At 43.1% G+C, this 25786-nt stretch overlaps 1 protein-coding gene across 1 annotated transcript in view; it reads left to right on the top strand.

Annotated features, from left to right (window-relative positions):
• xrcc2 (X-ray repair cross complementing 2) overlaps positions 1 to 22100 on the top strand; it is a 34374-nt gene extending 12274 nt beyond the window's left edge. The window contains exons 3-4 of the mRNA XM_033044130.1: positions 12580 to 13258; positions 21350 to 22100. Of these exons, the coding sequence (XP_032900021.1) occupies positions 12580 to 13258; positions 21350 to 21449 (779 nt within the window). The 3' untranslated portion in view covers positions 21450 to 22100. The remainder of the gene's footprint in view (positions 1 to 12579; positions 13259 to 21349) is intronic.
• Positions 22101 to 25786: the final 3686 nt, after the last annotated feature.

Raw genomic sequence — 25786 nt, 5'->3', positions numbered from 1 at the left:
TAGCTGCAAGTCTGAAACAATAGTAGAAAATGTGGGATATACTCAATAGATCAGTGGAGGAAGAAACATGTGCTGTTCAGCTGACCTGCTGAATGTTCCCGCATTTGTTACTTTTCAGGTGCTGGTCTTTTATAAGATTTTGCCTGATAAACAGAAATCTGGGTTTTATTTGAGCCACGTATACATCAAACACCTAGATCTGGTACAGGGTAGAAGTAACATAGAGAAATTGGATAGTGTCCTAACACTGGACATAAGCTACTGACATCGTGCTATCTGCTTGTCTCCCTCTGTCTTTTTGTTAAGGCTTTTGTTGAATAACTGTCAGATTTGTTCCCTGTACTCAACAGCAGTGAAGTAAGCTAACTGAATCTCATTTTTGTATGTGAGGATTTTTTTAAACAGAATGAACTGAATTCAAATTCATGTCTTAAAATCCTACGTCATTCAATCCCTGGAGCTCATTCAGAAGTATTTTCTTTTGGCCCACTGCATAATTTATTCTGTTGGTGCTGTCCAAAACCTTGCTTATATTATCAAATGAAAGCTGAAACAACACATATTTCAGCTCTTGTTTGCCATTGTAAATAATGCAACTACACAAAATCCAACACATTAGTGAGTTTCCAAAAATTGATGGCACAAGATGTGAGCTCAACTTTATATATGTTTCCCCAATGAGCTATAAAGCAGCTGGGGTGGTGATGGTCTTGTCAGTGCTGCTGATGTATGCCCAGGGCCAGGCTGATTGCTTCCTGCTTGTCACAACTTTGTTTTTTGATCACTTGCTGGTTTCACTGTCTCAAATTCTGAAACAGATAGTTGTTACATTTCCAAATTCTGGCATATGCCACTTAAGAACTGTTTGAGAAACTACAGTTGTGCCAGAGAGCTTGTATTGAATAGTGCAAGATTTTGTGACAGTTTTATTTTCTTTCTGCTGCTACTTTTTGTCCTCCAAAATCCGCAGATTTAATCAGAATCGCTTTTTCTACTTTTTACAAAGAAGGTGCAGGTAGCAAAAATAAAAATAATCATAATATTTTGCCCTTCCTCTCATCTAGTCTTCTCCCTCCCCCTCCCCCTCCCTCTCCACCAACCCCCCCCCCCCCCCCCCCCAAGACAATCAGTCTGAAGAAGGGTCCCATCCCAGTGTAGGATGGGGACCCATAGTCCCGTTTATATCAACAGGTCAATGGTGGAGAGGGCAAGAGCTTCAAATTCCTGGGCGTGCATATCTTTGAAGATCTCTCCTGGTCCGAGAACACTGATGCAATTATAAAGAAAGCACATCAGCGCCTCTATTTCCTGAGAAGATAACGGAGAGTCGGTTTGACAAGGAGGACTCTCTCAAACTTCTACAGGTGCACAGTAGAGAGCATGCTGACCGGTGGCATCGTGGCTTGCTTCGGCAACTTGAGCGCCCAGGAGCGGAAAAGACTGCAAAAAGTTGTAAACACTGCCCAGTCCATCATCGGCTCTGATCTCCCTACCATCGAGGGGATCTATCGCAGTCGCTGCCTCAAAAAGGCTGCCAGCATCATCAAGGATCCACACCATCCTGGCCATTCACTCATCTCCGCACTGCCTTCATGTAGAAGGTACAGGAGCCTGAAATCTGCAACAGCCAGGTTCAGGAATAGCTACTTCCCCACAGCCATCAGGCTATTAAACTCAACTCAATCAAAACTCTGAACATTAATAGCCCATTGCATTTTATCTGATTATTTATGTGTATATATTTAATCAATAGTATATGGTCACACTGATCTGTTCTGTATTTATTTATGCCTACTATATTCTGTTGTGCTGAATCAAAGCAAGAATTTCATTGTCCTATCTGGGACACATGACAATAAATTCTCTTGAATCTTGACCCAAAACATAATTTATCCATGTTCTCCAGAGACGCTGCCTGACTCGCTGAACTCCAGTGCTTTTTATCTTTTTTAGCTCGTATCCATATACCTTGTATCCATGTAGAAACAAGGAACTGAAGATGCTGGTTTACAAAAAATGACACAGAGTGCTGGGGTATGCTTATTTACACTAAAGATAGACACAAAATGCTGGATAAACTCAGCAGGACATGCAGCATCTCTGGATAGAAGGAATGGGTGACGTTTTGGGTTGAGACCCTTCTTCAGACAATGCTAGAGTAACTCAGCAGGTCAGGCAGCATCCGTGGAGAGTAGGGTCCAGACTCAAAACATAATCTATCCATGTCCTCCAGGGATGCTGCCTGACCCGTGGAATAGAACACACGCAAGCATGGTCGAGGGCGGCACCTGCTGTGGGTTGGAGGCACTCCGGCCGTGGGTCGGGACAGTGGGGCCCGCAGGCGCAGTCGACGCTCCGGCTGTTAGCCATCCCGGCCGTATGTCGAGGGGTGCATGGAGACCAACGCAAAAGCCTCCAGATGGACGAGACACAGTCACATCTCCTCGACCAGCAGGGGATCGTGTCCTGAGAAATACGGCACCCAGCAACAGCTGGGAGACGTCGGCAACAATGCAAACAAAGAAGAAAATAAATAAATACATAAATAAATAAATAAATAAATAAATAGATAAATAAATAAATGGATATATAAATGAGCTGATTGCTAAACCAGGCGTGGTGTGGCAGTAGGACGCGGCGGCCATTTTGGCAGCCGGCTGAGGTGGCCTTCAAAGGCAATTCAAGATCCGTGCGGAGCGGCTGGCATCGACGGGCCTCGCCCTACCACTGCAGGAAGGGACTCCACTCGCCGGTGCCGATGGAGACCGGCTGTGCTGCCGCGCCCTCGGCAAAGGATGGAAGCTGCCAGGGAGTCCATCGTGGGAACGCCGACTCATGACTGGCCAAGGCTCCACCCCACTGTTGGGTCGCATGGGCAGCCAGCGCCCAGGGAACTGGGTGAGGAGCAGAAGGCCGTCGTCGGGCAGCCGCCCCAGGTAGTCCCGCCCTATCGGGAGGCTAGACCTTGAGCAGCGGCCGGCGGGGTAATGGGCGTGCCCGCTCTCTCCCAGGGCCGTCGGGTGGGCGTCGGTGATGCTGGGGGCGGGGGGGCTGCTACACTCCCAGCTCCTGCAGCAGCTGGTGGGGGGCGGTGGCTGTTGGGGGAGCTACGGCAGTCGTGGCCTCTCAGCCCCGGTGGTCGGCTCCAGGCAGGTCATTCGGGAGAGATTGGCAGCCGTCACACAAAGACCGGACTGCGCCCATCGACCCGGGCGGCCTTCGGCATACCTTACAGTAGGGTCGGGTTGGCGGCAGCAACGTTGAGCTGGGCTGCGCTGTTGGCTGCAGACATCAGGTCTCCCGAGGCTGCATGTATCGTGAGAAATCCAAAATCCCAATTTGGATCGTTGGGGTCACCAATGTAGCGGCACCATACGTGGTGAATAAACAGTTGCTTTATTCAGTGAGACAATAGGTTCGAAATACAGTTTGGTCCACTAACAATAATTGTCATTGCTGCTGCAGCTGAGCGAGGATGTTGTCTCGAGCTCAGCTATCTGTAGACAGGGTTGATCTAAAGGTGAGATATGCATAGTAGCAGGACACTCCCCTTAACCCATGACGTCACGTGACAGCCCTCGTAACCACTGACGAGGGTTCGACCATAAGTGGTCTGTCTATCAGCTGATGCCACACTGCCTCTTTAAATAACTCTGGGGACCGAGCCTCCACAAACTTTGGGGTAGGTAATTCCAGTGATTCACCACAGAGGGAAGAATTCCTCAGTTTTAAATGATTGTCCCCTTGGAGAGGGGATGCCTGTGATAAAGTTGAGAACATGTTGGAACTGTGAAATGCAGAACAAAAGCAGTTGATGGAAATCTGTGAATCTCGATTCACAGCAGAAGTCAGTAGAGGCCAATTCACTTCGTTTATCTCGGCATTGTTCCTGTGCTGTATTGTTTCATGTAAGGAGAATGCTGAAATTGCCCAGCAGATCAGGCAGCCTCCATGGAGGGAGGAAAGGTTGAGATCATTTTACATATAAATGACCTGTCAGAACTGTCCAGTTATGACGTAAATAGGAAAGGCTGGATTAAAATTCGAAATTACCTCTTGCAGTCAAACATATTGGAATAAACCAGCATTCAACAGTGGTGCTTTCGTGATCTCAGACAGGGATAAGTCAGGCAACCTATAAACGAATAATCTGAGTGAAAAATGTAAGCTTAAATTAGAGTCTGATTCAATATGCTCAGCAGTGGATTGATTTCTAGCATGCAATGAGTAGACATGGCACGTGCCATATTAGACCCTTGGGCACCTGATGTTGCCTCTAAATTGATTACAGTGCAATTGAAATTCTAAGCCACGACCTTGTCACTTCAATATTGTTTTTATGGGAACTTAATGTGTGCAAATTGGACCTCGTGTTTCTCTAAATCACAGTAGTGACTATTCTTCAACAATATTTCATTGATGTAAAGCTCACTGGGGCATCCTGACATCATAGAAACATAGAAAATAGGTGCAGTAGGAGGCCATTTGGCCCTTCGAGCCTGCACAGCCATTCATTGTGATCATGGCTGATCATCCACAATCAGTAACCCGTGCCTGCCTTCTCCCCATATACCTTGATTCCACTAGCCCCTAGAGCTCTATTTAACTCTCTTTTAAATTCATCCAGTGAATTGGCCTCTACTGCCTTCTGCGGCAGAGAATTCCACAAATTCACAACTCTTTGGATGAAAATGTTTTTTCTCATCTCAGTTTTAAATGGCCTCCCCTTTATTCTTAGACTGTGGCCCCTGGTTCTGGACTCCCCCAACATTGGGATCGTTTTTCCTGCATCTAGCTTGTCCAGTCCTTTTATAATTTTATATATTTTTATAAGATCAATACAATACATACAATTCAATTTATTGTCATTTGGACCCCTTGAGGTCCAAACGAAATGCCGTTTCTGCAGCCATACATGACAAACAAATAGACCCAAGACACAACATAATTTACATAAACATCCATCACATTGCTGTGATGGAAGGCCAAAAAACTTATCTCGCCCCGGCACTCCCCCCCCCCCCCCCCCGATGTCAGAGTCAAAGTCAAAGCCCCCGGCGGGCGATGGCGATTGTCCCGTGGCCATTAAAGCCACGCCGGGTGATGCAAGGTCGCACACCGGGTCTTGGTGTTAGAGCCCCCGGCGTGCGCTCGCAGTCCCGCAACCATTCCAAGCCGCGCGGGGCGGTGCTGTAAGGCCCCGCTCCAGGAGCTCTTCAACCCCGCAACTCGGGCGGGAGAAGTCGCCGTTGCGGAAGCCCCGAAAAGCGGTCTCCCTCCAGGGACCCGCAGATATCCTCTCATCCTTCTAAATTCCAGTGAATACAAGCCCAGTCTTTCCAATCTTTCCTCATATAACAGTCCCGCCATCCCGGGGATTAACCTTGTGATCCTACGCTGCATTGCCTCAATAGCAAGGATGTCTTTTCTCAAATTACAACTGCAGAATGACCTCTTTACTCCTATACTGAAATCCACTCATTATGAAGGCCAACATGCCATTAGCTTTCTCCACTGCCTACTGTACCTGCATATTTACTTTCAGTGACTGGTGTACAAGGACACGCAGGACTCGTTGCACTTCCCTTTTTCCTAATCCAACACCATTGAGACATTAATCTGTCTCCTTGTTCTTGCTGCCAAAGTGGATAACCTCACATTTATCTACATTATACTGCATCTGCCACGCATCTGCCCACTCACTCAACCTGTCCAAGTCACCCTGCAACCTCCTATCATCCTCTTCGCAGTTCACACTGCCACCCAGCTTTGTGTCATCTGCAAATTTGCTAGTGTAACTTTTAATCCCATCGTCTAAATCATTAATATATATTGTAAATAGTTGCAGCCCCAGCACCGAGCCTTGCGGCACTCCACTCGCCACTGCCTGCCATTCTGATAGGGACCCGTTTATTCCTACTCTTTGTTTCCTGGCTGCCAACCAATTCTCCATCCATGTCAATACCCTACCCCCAATACCATGTGCTCTAATTTTGATCACTAATCCCCAGTGTGGGACCTTATCAAAGGCATTCTGAAAGTCCAGTCCACTACATCCACTGGCTCTCCTTCATCCATTTTACTTATCACATCCTCAAAACATTCCAGAAGATTAGTCAAACAGGATTTCCCATTCGGAAATCCATGCTGACTTGGACCAATCCTTTTACTGCTTTTCAAATGCACCATTATTACTTCTTTAATAATTGACTCCAGCAATAATTGACTCCCACCACCGATATCAGGCGAACTGGTCTATAATTCCCCGTTTTCTCTCACCCTCCTTTCTTGAAAAGTGGGATAACATTAGCTACCCTCCCATCTACAGGAACTGATCCTGAATCTATAGAACATTGGAAAATGATCACCAATGTGTTCCATGATTTCTTGAGCCACCTCCTTGAGTACCCTGGGATGCAGACCATCAGGCCCTGGGGATTTATCAGCCTTCAGTCCCATCAATCTACCCAATACTATATCTCGCTTAATGCAAATTTCTTTCAGTTCCTCTGTCTCCCTAGATCCTCTGTCCTCTGGTACATCTGGGAGATTGTTTGTGTCTTCCTTAGTAAAGACAGAACCAACGTACCTGTTCAACTCTTCTGCCATTTCCTTGTTTCGCATAATAATTTCACCTGTTTCTGCCTTCAAGGGACCCACATTTGTCTTTACTAATCTTTTTCTCTTAACATACCTAAAGAAGCTTTTACTATTCTTCTTTATATTCTTGGCCAGCTTACCCTGGTACTTAATCTTTTCACCACGCATTGCGCTTTTTGTTACCTTCTGTAGTCTTTTGAAAGTTTCCCAACCCTCTGGCCGCCCGCTACTCTTTGCTATGTTATACACCTTTTCTTTTAGTTATATTCCATCCCTAACTTCCCTTGTCAGCCTCCCCTTAGAATCTTTCTTCCTCTTTGCAATGAAATGATCCTGCATCTTCTGGATTATGCCCAGAAATTCCTGCCATTGCTGTTTCACCGTCATTCCTGCTGGTTTTCCAGTCGACCTTGGCCAGCTCCTCTCTCATGCCTTCATTTTGTTCACTTTGTTCAACTGCAACACTGACACTTCTGATTTAACCTTCTCCCTCTCAAATTGCAGATTAAAACTTATCATATTATGGTCACTACCTCCTTGCGGTTCCTTTACCTTGCGTTCCCTTACTAAATCTGGTTCATTAGACAACACTAAATCCAGAATTGCCCTCTCTCTGGTAGGCTCCAGTACAAGCTGCTCTAAGAATCCATCTCGGAGGCACTCTACAAACTCCCTTTCTTGGGGTCCAGAACCAACCTGATTTTCCCAGTCTAGCTGCATTTTGAAATCTCCCATAACCACAGTGGCATTACCTTTGTTACATGCCAATTTAAACTCCTGCTGCAATTTGCACCCTATATCCAGGCTACTGTTTGTAGATAACTCCCATTAGTCTTCTTACCTTTACAATTCCTCAATTCTACCCACAGCGACTCTACATCGTCAGTCCCTATGTCACCCCTCGCAAGAGACTGAATTTCATCCCTCACCAACAGAGCTACCCTACCATCATAAAATATCCCATTTTACTGCCTTCAATTTATATTGACTTTGACTAGTACAAATATCTGACGTGCTTGGCAGCCCAAGCTAAGAGACAGTGGGGAGTTTAGTCCCTATGTCTAGTGCTGTGCTGTGAAATAGGGTAAGTTTATGTGTGATGACTTCACTCAGACCATTCATTCTTGGATTATCTTGATTTACCTGCATTCATGGTCATCTGAGTGGAACATTTTTGAATGTTGGAATATTCCATGGTCGGAGTCATACAGCGTGGAAACAAGCCCAACTTGACCACTCTCTCCAACATGTCCCCGCTACACTAGTCCAACCTGCCTGCATTTGGCCCATATCCCTCTGAACCTATCCTATCCATGTACTCTCCCCCCCCCCCCCCCTCATCTTAAACCTATGCCCGCTGGCTGCTCAACCACTCCCTTTGCTCAGGCCCTTGAGTCCGGGCAACATCCTCAGAAATCTTCTCTGCATCCTTTCTAGCTTGTCAACATCTTTCTGATAACATGGTGCCCAAAACTGAACGCAATACTCTAAATGTGGCCTCACCAACGTATTATAACAGTAACTTGACCCCCCCCTTCTATATGTAGCAATGTTACAAAATTTTGAGATTTTAAAAATCAAGTCTGTAATTTATCCCATCAGATAAAGCATAAAAATAAGTTTAATTTAACACCTAATTCACTTTCATATCTCAAGTATGTAAAAAGTTATGGCCATTTTCATACTCGGAAATGAGCATCTTGTTCCCTATTGATTTTCTATGGACATAACAAAAAAGCTGTGATCGTGAACAGTCAGCCCATAACTTTCTTAAAAATTAAGAGAACTGAATGAAATTTTCAGTTATCATAGATTGCAGCATTCTGAAACAAATATAAAATAATCTTACTTGGATGACCTGAAATTAAAGCATATAATTAGTTAGTTACCTAATTGTAGCTAATTTCAGACTTCAATTACTAGATCTAAACATCTATCCATTTCTTAATAAATGATTAACATTTTTAAATAGCCTAAATGTCCAAATAATATTCACAAATAATTCACAATAAAACATGATTTTAAAATCTCTTTTACATTAATTTATAGGCCAAATGGAAGGAATTTAGTGTTTAATTGCTGTAAATTAAAGTCCATTTAAATCAGCTTTCTAGTGGGATCCTGTGGAACGCGCTGGTTTAGAACGTTCACATTGCGGTAGATTTGTGCCCTCAAATGCCGAGAAAAATACTGCGGGATATAATGGGCCCAAAATGAGCTACTCGCAATATTAAACTTTGTATAAAGGGATCTTTAGAAGCCCTTTTTAATGTAAAAATATACAGCATACCTTCAGCTGTCTGCTTTATGAGACCCTGCGGTTGCTGGCGGTCGCGGGTTTAGAGATTGATTTTTAAACTACCATAACTATTATACGAGGCCTTTAAAACTAATAATAGCTTTTGCGACGGGGTCTTCCAGCGATTTTTCGTTAATAATTAACTAGGCTGAACATCTTCGATTTGAACAGCCTAGAGAAAATCGCGTTTTAAACCCGCCCCCCTCTAAACGGCGCCAAAATCGCGCACACCCGCACCGGCAGATTTTCAACGACGCTTCAGGTAGGCTTTGCAACATACCTACTATATGTAATAATCTGACTGACGAAGGCCGAAAGCCTTTTTGGCCATCCAATCTGCCTGCAATGCCAGTTTCAACAATCTCTGTACCTGCACTCCTAGATTCCTCTGCTCAACAACACTCCCCAGACCTTTACCATTCACTGTGTAGGTATTGTGTTCGATTTCAAGTGGCAGAACTCATCCTTTATAAGATCAGCAAAAGAAAAGAAAGGCTTGCATTTTCACAGCATCTTTCAAAATTGTTTCAGAGCATCTGTAAGCGTTTCACATCTAGTGGACATCTAATGTCGGAAATGCAGCTGCAAATTTGCACACAGATAGCTTATATATATATAATATGGTGATCAGGTAATCTAGCGTTGATTGGGGAATCATAATTGGCCAGCTCGTCAACTTGATTATCTTATTTGAAGCAATGCCTTAGTTTTATATCCTGTTGAAAGTGCTGATGACACCTTGAGTTTAGCATGTCCTCAAATGGATGATTCGTTTGACAGTGCAGCCGTCCAATACTGAGCAGAGGCCATGTCTAGATGCTGCACAAAAAAACAAATTGATGGAGGAATTCATTAGATCAGGCCTCTGTGGAGTGAAATGCACAGACGGTGTTTCAGATGAGACGGTGTTTCAGATGGAGACCCTCCACAAATGCTGCTTGAGTTCCTCCAGTACTTTGGCTTTGCTCAAAATTTTGCATCTCAGTCTTTCTCTCTAGTCTAGATGCTGATGTTTATCTCTGTAGCTACAGTGATACTTGAACCCACATATACTGATACTGATATACCTGCGAATGGGCATCTTGGCCAGGCCCAGGAGCAAACCGACAGGGAGATTCGCCCCCCCCACCAGTTTGGCCCTCCCCACTCCCAGCCTTGTGTCCAAACACCAGGATCGTGGGACTACAATGCAACCAGAACTTGAGGAGCAGCCCCTTCAGATATTCGTACAGGAGCAGCAACCTCACACACTCCATATACACGTGGAATACGATCTCTACCTCGTCGCAGAAAATACAGGAGGCCGACGAGCCCATGAACTGGCCCTGTGCAACACTGTCCATCCCCCCCTCCCTCCCTCCCTCCCTCCCTCCCTCTATGGCAACCTTATCAGGCCCTCTCATAGATGAACTGAGGCCCAGGCCAATTTCAATTTTAGCGGCCCCAAAACCAAGATCAAGCAGAGGCCCCTCAATTTTAGAGACCCCCAAAGCAAGATCCCTTTGAAGCAGACAGGCATGAGGCTCATGGCAAATGGCACTCGTTACCCCCCCCTCTGAAAGGGCCTGCCTTTGGCAACCTCTCCTCCTGCTGCAGTTACCGTTGGCAACGTCCCATTGTGATGTCATTGTGGCACTCGGCAGCTTGAGAGCCCATTGTGATAGGTGCACTGTGAGTGGCATTGTGACATCATCAGTTGGAGCTGCTGGAAAAGGGCTCTGTGAGAAGCGGTTTTTGGCTTTTTTTTTAACTTTAATCGCGAATAACCTTTGAAATCATGAAATCTGAACTGAACTTGGTGAGGTCATGGAGGGGAAAAATGTGAGTGAGAATATGTAAAAATTTAAGAGTTAGCACATAGCGTTTTGAGGAAGATACAATGAATACAGACGGACAGGCACGCACACATTACACACACACACACAAGATCAGACTTTTATAGGTGTAGAGAAGATGTGTGGAGCAAGTTTTTTTACACAAAGGATTGTGATGGCCTGGAACACGTTGCGGGGGTGGTGATTGAGGCTGGTGCGAAAGTGCCTCAAGAGATTTTTAGATAGGCACGGATATGCAGTGATATGGATTATGTGCAGGTAGATAAGAGACGCGTGGCATCATGTTCGACACCAGCATTACGGGCCAAAGGGCCTATTCTTATACTGCATTGTTCTGTGTTTGATGATGATAATACAAAATGAATCTTGTCATTCAACCAAGTTACATCTGGTACCAGTACAAAGAAGGAAGGTTTGCAAAATGGAATGACAGCTGATTTGGACGACTGACCTTGAATTGTCCAGGCAACTGCTTTGCCAGAAATCTTTTAATTACTTTTAAACTTGAGATAAAAATGCAGGTGAATGTTAAAGTAAGCAAGCAAGTTTATTTATATAGCACATTTCAGCAACAAAGCAATTCAAAGTGCTTTACATAAAAAAGCAATTAAAAACCATCATTAAAAAGAATAGAAAATAAAACAAGCTAAAATAGAATAAGACAAGTATAAAATACACGAATAAAAGTTACAGTGTAAGAAATTATTAATTATTTAATTTCATTAAAAGCAGCATCAAGCAGAAAGGTCTTCAGCCCCGATTTAAAAGAACTGAGAGTTGGAGCGGACCTGCATTTTTCTGGAAGTTTGTTCCATATATGTGGTGCATAAAAACTAAATGCTGCTTCTCCATGTTTAGTTCTAACTCTGGGGACAGAAAGCAGACCTGTCCCAGACGACCTCAGAGGTCTGGATGGTTCATAATGTTCAGAAGAACAGAAATATATTTTGGCCCTTCAGTGCTTTATAAAACAGCAATAATATTTAGCATCCTGTAGAAGAAAACAAAAGGAACATGGATACGCAGGGAATTGAGAGATATAGTTCAAGTACAGGCAGATGAGATTAGTTTAACTCGGTATAGACATTGTGGGCCGAAGAGCCTGTTCCTATGTTAAAAGGAACATTTTTATCTTGCCCTATTAGAGGTAAAAATGCTGTGTGAGATGCTAACCTTCTGCATGTTGTTTCTCTACTTCTCTGCTGTCACCTAGTTGTTGACTCTCTATTGGATATTTGTGCATAGGTGCATGATGCAACCAGAATTCCCATAGTGGCTAACCTTCACATGACACTGAAGGCATCACAAACCCACCAGGTCCACTCCTTTGTCAATATTATTTCATATGCACAATCTGTGGAGGCTTCTAAAGCAGGATCTCTGCATAAAGCTCACATGGGGGCACAGGTATATTGCAGCACATGTATTGTGAGTTTGGTTGCACTGCTTTGTCGTAGCAGACTAGTGCTAAAATCTTACTTTTACCATTTTGCAGCTTATGTCTCAACAAGCAGTAACAATGGGAATGTTAAATTTAAACAGATTTAAATATATTTTACCATGTGAATGACTGCGAAACCAGTAAGAACCTGGTAGTGTAGTATTTTGTACAATTAATCTTTGCTGCAAGTGATTAACTATTTTACAAATTATCACATCTGCCAAAGGTTATCTTGATTGCAGCATATGCACGGACTCTTCAAAGTGATTTTGCTTTGATTTTTCTTGCTGCGTTCTAATAATTACTGCAAAATCTGTTAACTGGGTCAAATATTGCTTGAGGAATTTTGGAAATATATAATACTTCTTTTGTCTGGTGCTAACTTTCCCTTCTGTGCCTTACAGGAAATACGGTTGAGTTCCATGGCCCAGAAGGAGCAGGGAAGACAGAAATGCTTTATCACCTGGTGGCATCCTGTATCCTCCCCGAATCGAAGGGTGGGCTCCAGGTTGAGGTGGTCTTTGTTGACACAGAATGTCATTTTGACATGCTTCGCCTCGTCACCGTTCTGGAGCATTGTTTAGCGCAGAACACGGAGGAGTCAGTTAAACAGTGCCTGGGCCGCCTGTTCATCGTCCACTGCAGCAGCAGCACCCAGCTCCTGCTGCTCTTCCAGTCGCTGGAGAGCATGGTCTGCAGCCATCCTGCTCTCTGCCTGCTGATTGTGGACAGCATGTCTGCCTTCTACTGGATTGACAGACTGAGCGGTGGGGAGAGCTTCAGCCAGCAGGAAGCTAACCTCCGGCGCTGCGTCGAGTGCCTGGAGAATCTGCTGAGCGAGTACCAGCTAGTGTTAATCGCAACCACACAGGCCCTGATGCGCGGGCGAGATCCTGAGGCAGCCAGGCCAGATGGAGCTGCTGCAGCTCGGCAGCCACTGATGGCAGAATTTAAACCGTATCTGTGTAAATCATGGCAAAAACTTGTCAAGCATAGGTTTGTTTTCTCAAAAAACACCACGGTGGACAACAAGCAAGAATTTGCTGCTGTTTCTCTCCAGCCAAGAAGCAGCATTGTGAACAGGTGCTCCTTTATTATTACAGATGGTGGGGTCCAGTTTCTTTAACCCTTCGGCATTCATTCCCTAATCGACGACCACTGGAGACCCACGTGATTGTACACGTGAGAAAGTGCCTCCCTTTTTGCTCACTGCTAATTGTTCTGGTTAACTGAAGTCTATTTATTGGCGAGCACTGGTGGGCATAATCTGATTAACCCTTCAACTGTGATTTGACCCTAAACGAGGTCAGACGGAGGTTTAGCCACCTTCATGTGCACATTGTTGAAGGTTTCATTGCAAATTCTCCAGCTGGTTTTGGCCTGATCTGCAGGTGAATGGAGCCAATCCAGGCACTTTATTCAAAGCTCCTTTTCTGGATGTATGTCCTCTTTGTGCATGTAGGCAAGTCCAGGACATGCCCTTAATTTGATTCCAGGCACGTGGGTTAAAGCAGAATACCAGAAATACTTGAGTACATTTTTTTATGATGGCAGCCAAACTGAACCTCTTAAATAAGATTTTAATAATTGTGTGGAAACATTTAATATTATTTACCTTTCTCCATATATTTATGACCTGTTCTGCAGGACGTTTTATAGGCAGAGTTCAATTTAATAAAAAGCTTCAGCTGCAAGTGTGACCTGTCCCTTTCCATTGTTGAAACTTGGTTTAGCAGTACTGTTTAATATGTGATTGAAAGTAGGGAGGAGGGGTTTATCGGGTGTGAATTGAATTTGGTGCACAATGTTAGCAAATGTGTTACGTTTAAGTGGACAATTTGATCCATGTTCCTACGTTAATGCTGTAATGCAGAGAAGAGTGGGGCCAAGACCAGAAACGGAGCGATTGTAGAATTTACACCCACCGCTAATCTTTAAGGTGCACACAGGAATGAATAGAATGTTTTAACTTGAAAATGTGAATTTTAAAGCATGTAGCACACATTATTTTGAAGTTGAAGCTAGTTAATTCTCCTTCTAGACTCATAGCGCTCAGAAGGCAGCCACTGTTTCGGTATTAACTCTTTGATGTTCCTCTCTAATTCTCGTGCTCTTTCCCCATTGTCTGCGTTCTCCAGCAGTGACATCTTTCAATTATTTTTCTGTCTACAAACTAAGACTTGGGAGTTGAAAATTATAACTAATGAAACATCTGAATGCCATTCAGCGGTAGCACAGAATTATGTCATAATTATAAGCTGGTTATGAATAAATACAATATGGAATTTAGAACAATTTTTTTCCCCTGATTTGAGCGTATGGAATATGCTACCATGAGAATTAATTGAGTTATTATGTTGGAGAAGCTACCTAAGAAGGAAGGGTCGACGAATAGGTTGTCATAATGGGATTGGATAAAAGTTAGTAGATGAATCATGAAGCACCTAAACACTGCTGGGACAATTTAGACCATCGGTGTTTTAAATTCTGTGCTGCTGTGTCTGATGAGTGGGAGGGCATTGCAGTTGCTAGCAATGTTGGGGCAGTGTACAGGCAAAGAGTATGGGTTTGGGGAAGGACCGGGTGTGTACAGGTTTGTAGGTTATTTGGCCTCTATAAAATTAGAACTAGTGAACAGGTTGCAGATGGTTGGCGTGAACTCGGTGGGCAAAAGGGCTTGTTTCCATATTGTATCCAAATTAAACTAAAGTATTTATGGAGTGAGGGGAGAGTTGGACAACCACAGAGAAGGAATAGAGGCACCAGATTAAAATATGGTTCATAAAAGCAAAATCTTGCAATTTTTGCAAATCTGATATCCTTGGGCCTGGCAGGACCTCCAGAGAAAAATCGAGACCCGAGAGTGCATTGAAGCATTAAAGCAGAGGTACTTATGTGTGATGGGTGACTTTTATACCTTATTACAGTTACCAACTGAGCTTTATACATTATAACAGCAATGGCACTTTGCATTGGTGACGATGAATATCCTGTGGTTGTTTAAAGACGATATAAATAGAAGACTTTTGATTTGTTTGGGATGACAATTGAAACATTTGCAACCCAAACTTAATTATAAAAATCCCTGCATTTGACTTGGGTTTCCACCTGCCTGTCTTTTTTAATGGGAGATAGACACAAAATGCTGGAATAACTCAGCGGGTCAGGCAGCATCTCCAGAGAAAAGGAATAGGTGATGTTTTGGGTGGAGACCCATCTTCAGACCTGAAAAATCGTCTATTCCTTTTTTCCAGAGACATTGCCTGACCCGCTAAGTTACTCCAGCATTCGGTGTCCATCGTCGATGTAAAATAGCATATGCAGTTCCTTCCTACACACTTTTTAATGGGAGTGCTGGCTTCCACAATGTTGTCCTGTATGTTCAGGTTTTCATAGTCTTCGCAGTTTTCATTGCTACACTCAGAATGATGGGTGTAAAATATTTTCATAGAATCAAGGAATGATTGCAGCATAGAAGGAGGGCATTTGACCAGTTGAGTCCATTGTGGTTCGAAGCACAATCCAACTAATACCTCTCCCTTCTGTTCCTGCAGTTTATTTCCATGCAAGTAGTTCTCCAATTCCTCTTTGAACCTAAGTGAAGCTGCTGCCAATACTACACCTGGAGAACATGGATAGGTAACGTTTCGGGTCGAGACCTTTCTTCAGACTGATTGAGAGGGAGAGAGAGAGAGAGAGAGAGATAGAGAGAAGAAAGCTGGAAGAGGCAGCCTCGACCCGACAAGTTACCTATCCATGTTCTCCAGAGATCCTGGCTGAACTGCAGTTATTCCAGCACTTTGTGTCCTTTTGTGTATGAACCAGCATCTTTGTTTCTCTTATACTACCCCTATTACTACCCCTTTCTGTGGTGTGGCGGCGCCTAACGGCAGCGGCTCGACTGCAGTCCGTCTGTCTTTTTTTTTATTTTTGTCTCGTTAAATGTATGTTTTGATTCTAGTTGTTATTATTTTTTTAGCTGTGTATATGTGGGGGGTGGGGGGGAGGTGGGGAAAACTGCTTAATCTCTTCCCTTTAAGGGGGACCCGACTTTTTCCCTGTCGGGTCTCCGATGTCGTTGGGCCTAACATCGTGGAGCTGGCGGCAGCTTCAGAGGCTCCGGTTGCAGGCCCTGTGGACGGTAACATCGGGAGCTCGCAGGTCCCTGGTGGGAGACCGCTTTTCGGAGCTCCCGCAACGGCAACTTCTCCCGCCGGAATCGCGGGGTGAAATGACTTGGAGCGGGGACTAACATCGCCCGGCATGGCTTAACGGCCGCAGGACTTACCATCGCCCGCCGGGGGCTTTAACATTGTGAGCCCCAGTCGCCTCAATTATGCAGTTGGACTGCTGGACCGCGGGAGAAGAACAAAGGGAAGAGATAAGACTTTTGCCTTCCATCACAGTGAGGAGGTGTTGGAGATTCACTGTGATAGATGTTTGTGTAAACTGTGTTAAGTGTAGGTCTTGGTTTTATTTGTAATGTTAAGACTAGAAAATGCAATTTCGTTCAAACCAAGCTGTTTGAATGACAATAAAAGGCATTCTATTCTATTCTATTCTATAAGTACATTCCAGACCCTGACCACTTGCTGTGTAAAAACATGTTACTTTCATCTACAGCCTTTCAATACTTCAGATCCAATTTAACCAGTGATTTGTATAGAAACATAGAAAATAGGTGCAGGAGTAGGCCATTCGGCCCTTCGAGCCTGCACCCCCAATACCGTGTGTTTTAAGTTTGTATACTAATCTCTTATGTGGGACCTTGTCGAAAGCCTTCTGAAAGTCCAGATATAACACATCCACTGGTTCTCCCTTATCCCCTCTACTAGTTACATCCTCGAAAAATTCTATAAGATTCGTCAGACATGATTTACCCTTCATAAATCCATGCTGACTTTGTCCAATGATTTCACCACTGTCCAAATGTGCTGCTATCCCATCTTTAATAACTGATTCTAGCAGTTTCCCCAATACCGACGTTAGAGACTAACTGGTCTGTAATTCCCTGTTTTCTCTCTCCCTCCCTTTTTAAAAAGTGGTGTTACATTAGCTACGCTCCAATCCTCAGGAACTACTCCAGAATCTAAAGAGTTTTGAAAAATTATCACTAATGCATCCACTATTTCTGGGGCTACTTCCTTAAGTACTCTGGGATGCAGCCTATCTGGCCCTGGGGATTTATCGGCCTTTAATCCATTCAATTTACCTAACACCACTTCCCGGCTAACCTGGATTTCACTCAGTCCTCCATCTCATTTGACCCCCGGTCCCCTGCTATTTCCGGCAGATTATTTATGTCTTCCTTAGTGAAGACAGAACCAAAGTAGTTATTCAATTGGTCTGCCATGTCCTTGTTCCCCATGATCAATTCACCCGTTTCTGACTGCAAGGGACCTACATTTGTTTTAACTAATCTTTTTCTCTTCACATAGCTATAAAAGCTTTTGCAGTCAGTTTTTATGTTCCCTGCCAGTTTTCTTTCATAATCTATTTTCCCTTTCCTAATTAAGCCCTTTGTCCTCCTCTGCTGGTCTCTGAATTTCTCCCAGTCCTCTGGTAGGCTGCTTTTTCTGGCTAATTTGTACGCTTCATCTTTTGTTTTGATACTATCCCTGATTTCCCTTGTTATCCACGGATGCACTACCTTCCCTGATTTATTTTTTTGCCAAACTGGGATGAACAATTGTTGTAGTTCATCCATGCAGTCTTTAAATGCCTTCCATTGCATATCCACCGTCAACCCATTAAGAATCAATCTCCAGTCTATCTTGGCCAATTCACGTCTCATACCCTCAAAGTTACCTTTCTTTAAGTTCAGGACCCTTGTTTCTGAATTAACGATGTCACTCTCCATCCTAATGAAGAACTCAACCATATTATGGTCACTCTTGCCCAAGGGGCCACGCACAACAAGACTGCTAACTAACCCTTCCTCATTACTCAATACCCAGTCTAGAATAGCCTGCTCTCTCGTTGGTTCCTCTACATGTTGGTTTAGAAAACTATCCCGCATACATTCCAAGAAATCCTCTTCCTCAGCACCCTTGCCAATTTGATTCACCCAATCTATATGTAGATTGAAGTCACCCATTATAACGGTTTTGCCTTTGTCGCACGCATTTCTAATTTCCTGTTTGATGCCATCCCCAACTCCACTACTACTGTTAGGTGGCCTGTACACAACTCCCACTAGCGTTTTCTGCCCCTTTGTGTTTCGCAGCTCTACCCATATCGATTCCACATCCTCAAAGCTAATGTCCTTCCTTTCTATTGCGTTAATCTGCTCTCTAACCAGCAACGCTACCCCACCTCCTTTCTCTTTCTGTCTATCCCTCCTGATTATTGAATATCCCTGGATGTTCAGCTCCCAGCCTTGGTCACCCTGGAGCCATGTCTCTGTGATCCCAACTATATCATAGTCATTAATAGCTATCTGCACATTCAACTCATCCACCTTATTACGAATGCTCCTTGCATTGAGACACAAAGCCTTCAGGCTTGTTTTTACAACACTCTTACCCCTTATACTATTATGCTGAAAAGTGTCCCTTTTTGATTTTTGCCCTGGATTTGCCGGCCTGCCACTTTTACTTTTCACCTTGCTACCTATTGCTTCTACCCTCATTTTACACCCCTCTGTCTCTACGCTCACACATTTAAGAAACCCTTTCCCTTTAACTCCATCCCCCACTATCCCATTCGACACCCCACCCCCCTTATTCAGGAGATCAAGTGCCACGATTTATCCCATAAACATAAAAATAGTAGTTATTAATCCCTTTGTGCATGCTTGGTAATAATCTTTGAGCCTGCTTTGAACATGAAACAATATAGTGCTAGAACATGCCCTTCAGCCCATGAGGTACATACCGACTATGATGCCATATTAAATTAACTGGGATGTTGGAGGAAACCCCAGTGCACACACAGAGAATATATAAACTCCACACGTGTCACTGGAACTCTGGTTGCTGAGATGTGAGGCAGTATTAATGCTGCCTGAAGTAGTCACAAGATCAGATTTTCCAAAAAAAGCATCTGAATAAATTTCACAACCCTATTTTAAGTTAGGATTGCGTACAACTTGAAGAAGATGATTGGGGTCATATTGCGTAAGGGAAATTGGTAGTCAGATCAACTGAATCTCGCTGATCAAAGTTAGGATCAACTTGTCTTCCGACTGAAATTTATTTTCCTTTTCCAGTTCTGATGAAGTGTCCCAAGCCTGAAATGTTAACTCTGGTTCTCTTTCCACAGGTACTTCCTGAATTACTATTTCCTGCATTGTCTGTTATTTCAGATTACAGGGCTATTTGACGGAAATTGATCATAGCCAGTAATTGAGAAGTCATAAGCATGAGACTAAATACAAGTTAATTTAAAACGGAGCGAAAGAGAGAGACACAGTTTTGTGATTAAAATTCAACAATATATCTGATACAATTTGGATATCCAGCAATCTAAATTATGCTAATCAATTTAGATTACTGCATACAAGAAAACGTATTGAAGATACGTTGGGTATTAAACTTAATGGGAAAGTTCATAGACTGGGCCAAGGAATCTGCTTTTGCTTCTATACATTTATGCAATTGGCTGATGTCTTGTGTTTTGTATTAGGTTTTATATTATGCAATTGTAATCACTTTTCCTTTAACTGGTACAATACAAACTCATGTATTTTGCACAAAGAATACAGAACACAATAAAGTGGTTGAACCCATGGGTATTGGCAACTGATGCCAAAGAAACTCGGGTAGTAGTTCTCCCTTTAATGTAACCTCATTGAAGTTGTCATCTGCCAAATCTACTCTAATGTGGACTTCTCTCAGTTCCTTTTGCATCACACAAATACATAGTGACAGATACTGTATATCTCTCCAAGTTCTTTGCGCTTTTTCTAACTCTGCATAATAATCAAGTCACGTCCATTTATTTAGCCCCCAGGCAAGTGTTCACAGAACCCTTTGATGTCATGTACCCGATGAATTGCAGATTTCCATTTCATCTTTTGCCGCATTGTCGGTGCTCTTGTGACTGGAGCTGGGCTGCAGTTGGTTTCCCGATTGGAAAAGAATGATGGACTAATTACAATTGGTGATATACATATATGTGTAGCTTTGGATATGTCCCAGATGTCCAATGGATACAGTATAGGAAAATACCATCTCCTTCAAGATGTAGGAATAAGGGACCGCAAGTGCTTGTTTACCAAAAGAAAAAGACACAAAATGCTGGAGTAACTCAGCTGGTCAGACAGCCTCTCTGGAGACCACTGATAGGTGACATTTCAGCACAGCACCCTTCGTCAGACTGATTGTAGTAGGAGGAAGAAAGCTGGAAGAGGGGTGGAAGCCTCTCCCCTTCCGAACGTACAGCCCTCCGCTCACACTGCAACAACCCCGACATCCATTCATATATCCCTTCGTTGTCACCTCTTCCACAGCCAACAATGGACCGTTGTGAGCTCTGTTTCCTTTGTTATCGATGCCGGCTCTGATTTGTTCTGAAGCTTTTTATGTCTCTAATTTCCCTCTGCCCTGACTCTTAGTCTCAAGAAGAGTCTTGACCAGAAATGTCACCTATTCCTTTTCTTCAGAGATGCTGCCTGACCCGCTGATTTGCTCCAGCATTTTGTGTCTCTGGGGGAGGGACAAAGCCTGGCAAGTGATAGATGGATGTGCACGAGGGGAGGGGGAGTTTGTGATTGGCAGATAGTTCAACAAAGGCCAGAGATGAAAAGAGGAAAAAAGTAGGAGATAAGGACAGAATAAGTGTGAAGTGTGAAGCCACAAGAAAGGATATAGGTGGAAGGGGACGGGGAAAGGGAGAAATGGGTGTGCAACCATCTCCTTCAAGTTGCACACAATCTTGCCTTTGAAGTATATAGGCATAACTGCATTCTCCTCGAGTCTGCCTACTGGGAGTTTACCTCAACTGACTTCATCAATGCAGGGATAACTTGCCACAACTTAAGAACATACAGGCTGGACGCATCCTGCAAATTAATGAGCTTAATTTGGAAAAGGAAATGTTGGCACAAATCAAATCAAATAAACATGCACTTTAAACTATACGTTTCACAATATACTTGTACGTGTTGCAGATGATAATATATATCTCATTTTAGTAATAGAGAGAAATTACAATTATTTTATTCATTCACAGGATGTGGGCATTGCAGATAATGCCAGCAATTAGTCAATCCCTAATTGCCCTTGGACTGAGTGGCTTCCTTGGTGACTTCAGCAAAGAGGTAACCACATAGCTGTGCGCTTAGAATCACCTATGAACCAAATATCCTTCCTTTAAGTGAACTGATTGAGTTTTTTAACAATACCCTAATAGTTGTATAGTATGCTCCAAAGACTACTCTAACCAGACTAGAATTAACTTGTTTAAATTGCCACAAATCCCCCACTGTGGTTCACTACTCCTAATTTCGGGACCAGTTGATTAACCATGATGCCATTGTACCTCAACTTTTCTGCAACCTGCTGATGGTGGGAACCATGCCCGCAAACTGATGCCAAATGAGGGACCCATTTTGTTTGGTGGATCTGTGCCCGCTTAGAATATTGCCCGCTTCCCAAACTCATTTCACTTAGGGTCCTTACTCTAGCAGACAGAGGACGTCCTTGTCATATCAGGAAAGAGCCCCTTTAATCTGTAATCACAAAGCACTTTGTCCACAAGGACATCCAGCTGCAAAAACGGCTTCATCTTCACATAAAGAGAGGCTGTTTGGAAAACCTGCAAGTGCTTTCAGGAGAGGAAGAGATGACACAAAGAGGAAGGGAAGCTTCACTACAAAAATTAATGATTTTATGCTGACAATAGCTGAGAAAATGCAATTGGCAGACTGTCCCACTGCTTCAACAGAAACATCAAGAATGAAAAAAAAAGCAATGAACTATAAGTCATTGAAGTGAGTAAAATAAGGCTTTTCTGTGTAAATTTTAAAAGGAAAAATGTGTTGGATCTTACAGCTAAAACAAACAAGCGTTGATACTTACAAAATGATTAATGCAACTTGTCATTGTTTAAATGCTTCACTGGAGCAACAGCTTCTTTAAGTGGATACTGAGGAAAACAGGCACTGCTCAAAATATTACTGGATTAATTATGTTTGGATGAATTGACTCCTCAGATTTTGTTGCTTGTCCCACATATCTATTTTTAAGAAAAAAATTGTGTACGTTAAAAAGCCAAATGTTACCCATCCAGGGAATAGCATTTTGTTTGAGAGAAGTAACATATTAATTGCACCATTATTAATGTACACGTTGGCAGGCAAATTCATGAGATTAAGTGAAATACCACAGAGAGCAAATCTCCAGAATACAGTGACTGCCCCACCATTGTTTGAGCACAACCAGCATCTCTCTTTCGGGTTCTCTGCTGTTGCTGGATTTGCAGTTTTACTGCCACTGAAACTCAGGGGAGAAGATCATCTTGCTCTGCCAAATCTTTGCTAGAAATGTAGTGGAAACTCCACAGTGGTGAGTAAACAAGGCTTTTTCTAATCTGTGGCTAAAAACCCAGAGGTCCTAACAGAGCAATTCTAAGGGAGGACCTGAGATCATGGGGAGGGTAAAGCAGGGCCTGAGGAAGGAGGGGGAGAAGTTCACATTATAGGAGTAGAATTAGGCCATTTGACCCATCGAGTCTACGCTGCCATTCAATCTCTGCCTCCTAATCCCATGTTCTTGCATTCTGCCCATAACCCTTGACACCTGTTCTCATCACAAATTTGTCTATCTCTGCCTTAATATCCGCTGACTCTGTGGCAATGGGTTACTCAAAACTAGATAAATCAGTGCTCATACCAGTGGGTTGTAAACTGCCCAATCAAAATATGAGGTGTTGTTCCTCCAATTTGCATATGGCCTCACTCTGACGGTGATTTGCGGATGCATCATGGCTCGATTTGGATGAGAGTAGGGGGGGACAGTAAATGTAAGGGGAGGGTGAAAAATGCCAGCAGGAAAGATGAACAAAGATGAACCATAAACAGTGGGGGTTTAAGCAGCCATTCACCAGTGGTTCATGGTGCAAGTGGAGTTAGGAATGGTGCAGTGGAATTTGGCAGCAGTAGGCTACATGTGGGATATATTTGTCTGAGTTGCAAAATGTCTCTCTTTGTGCTCCAGGACTGGACCCTTTGGGTGGCTGGCACATTTGTATCCTTTGTTCATTCTAATGGTCAGGAAAGGAATTGTGCTGTGTATAGGTATGTTACAATACTTACCTTCAGCGGAGCTGCAATTCTTCCACTGGCCGTGTGCGCGATTTTGGCGCGTTTGAAGGGGGGGGGGGGGGGGGGGGCGGGGTTAAAACGCGTTTTATTTCCGACCTGGTCCAGGATTATATTTGTTGGAGTGCAAGATTTTGCTAAAGAATCGTTCCGACGGCCGTTCTGTGTGTTTTTAAAAAAAAATTCGCCCGACAAGTTAATCGCTGGAGTGATTTTAAAATCAGCTTCTGAAGCCGTCAATGCCGACAACGGGGCCGCATTTTCTGTAGGGGACAGGTAAAAGAAAGTAGTTTATTTTTATGTATAAAAGTGTTTCTTAAGATGCATTTAATTCACATTTTAAGTTGCGAAACGGTGATTTTTTCCCTCGAAGAACCGGCAGTGTATTTGCTGCAGATATGGGGACTCAATCACCGCAACCGCAACGTTCCAAATGGTCGCGTTCCAGAAAATTCCACTCGCAAGTTGATTTAAATGGCCATTAATTTACAGGTATTAAACATTAAATTCCTTCCATTTGGCCTATAAACCTATGACAATGAGATTTAAAAAATATGTTATATTCTGAATTCTTGTGTGAATATTATTTGGACACTTAGGCTATTTAAAAATGTTAATCTATTCTTAAGAAATTGATAGCTGTTTAGATCTAGTAATTGAATTTTGTAATTAGCTACAATTAGGTAACTAACTAATTATATGCTTTAAATTCAAGTGTTCTAAGTAAGATTGTTTCATATTTGTTTCAGAATGCTTCAATCTATAATAACTGAAAATTTATTTCAGTTCTCTTAAATTTTAAGAAAGTTATGGGCTTTTAAATGTTCTCGATCACAGCTTTTGTGTTACGTCAATGAAAAAGCAATAGGGAACAAGATGCCAATTTCCGAGTATGAAAATGGCCATAACTTTTTTAATACTGAAGATATGAAAGTGAATTAGGTGTCAAATTAAACTTCTTTTTATGCTTTATCTGATGGGATAAATTAAAGACTTGATTTTTAAAATCTCAACATTTTGTAACATTGCTACTGTGTATCTTATCCTCAACTTTCCACATGGTTTCACCTGCAAACCAACTGATGTGATCCCAGATCATCAGCAGAATGATTGAAGTGGAACATGGCACATGTGTGATTTTAAGAACTCTGTACCATGTTGTAGTAAGTTTATACACTGTTGTATCAGTGGATTGGCATTTGGTTGAGGGACACTGCCCTTTACCAGTGGATGTTTTGACAAGAGATCTGTTTATTTCCTCATGTTTCCTCAACACAAATGAGCCTCCAGAGACTGCATTAGAATGGAATTTGGGATGTTGCTACTCGAGGAGCGCCAAGACAATAATCGAGTTCAAAAAAACAACAGGGTTCCTTGGATAGAGCAGCGATGCTGGCTGGCAGTGAACATGTCCAATTGTAGGGTGGCTTTGAGATGGGAGCCTAGGTGGTCTCTTGCCTGTACCCCAGGTTGTTCCCAAGGTTACGGCAGGGTTCCATTCCTGAGAACAGTTCAAAAGCAGTAATGAGGCCTCAAACTGAGTTCTCACATGACAGAAGATGCCCGCAGCAGCCAGCAAATCACTCCCACCATTTTTCATGTGTACGGGCTTTATGTAAATCAGGCGTTTCTAAGCTGAGGAGGACCTATATGTGAGTACAAATATTTCTTAAGATGAACAATGTGGTCAATGTCACTCGAGGAAGTCACAGGATGGAGAAACAACAATATTGAGGAAGAGGGAGTCCATATTGCTGCTGTTGGTGAAGTCGAAGACGTGAAAATCTGGTGACACAATCTAGAAATAAAGGACATGATAAATTTGCGAATTCCTTGAATGGAATGATGCAGATCATATAGGATCTTCATTGTCACGCCCTTGCTCCTGCATCATGGAAAGATAAGTTAAGGCAGCAGAAACCAACCGGTATATATAAAAGAAAATGCATAAGCACATCATACTGCAGCTTCAGTACCCAAGTAAATTGCTGCAATAGAACCAAATCCATAACATGATCACTTGGCAGCTCAATTCTCCACATTGTCCATAACTGTTGGATATCATGCCTGCTTCATTTCCAGCGGATTCAATCAAACTAGATTTACTCATTTTATAGACTACAGATTTTACCACGGCCAAGGTAAGATCACTTCACTCAAAACTTTTTTTCTTTTCCCTTCTTCACATTTGCAAATGCATTGGTTTTCCTAAGAACCATTGCTGAAGGTTACCCGTATAGGGGAGGAAGCCGAGGTCAAAGATTTAAAGCCTCATTCATTGCATCATCTGCATGACTGCAAAGACTGGTGTGGGAATAATGGGTTTGGTTTCTTGGGCCACTGGCACC

The sequence above is a fragment of the Amblyraja radiata genome, chromosome 2 (genome assembly GCF_010909765.2).
Source record: "Amblyraja radiata isolate CabotCenter1 chromosome 2, sAmbRad1.1.pri, whole genome shotgun sequence".
Taxonomy (NCBI): domain Eukaryota; kingdom Metazoa; phylum Chordata; class Chondrichthyes; order Rajiformes; family Rajidae; genus Amblyraja; species Amblyraja radiata.
This window is presented reverse-complemented; position numbering and strand designations above follow the sequence as displayed.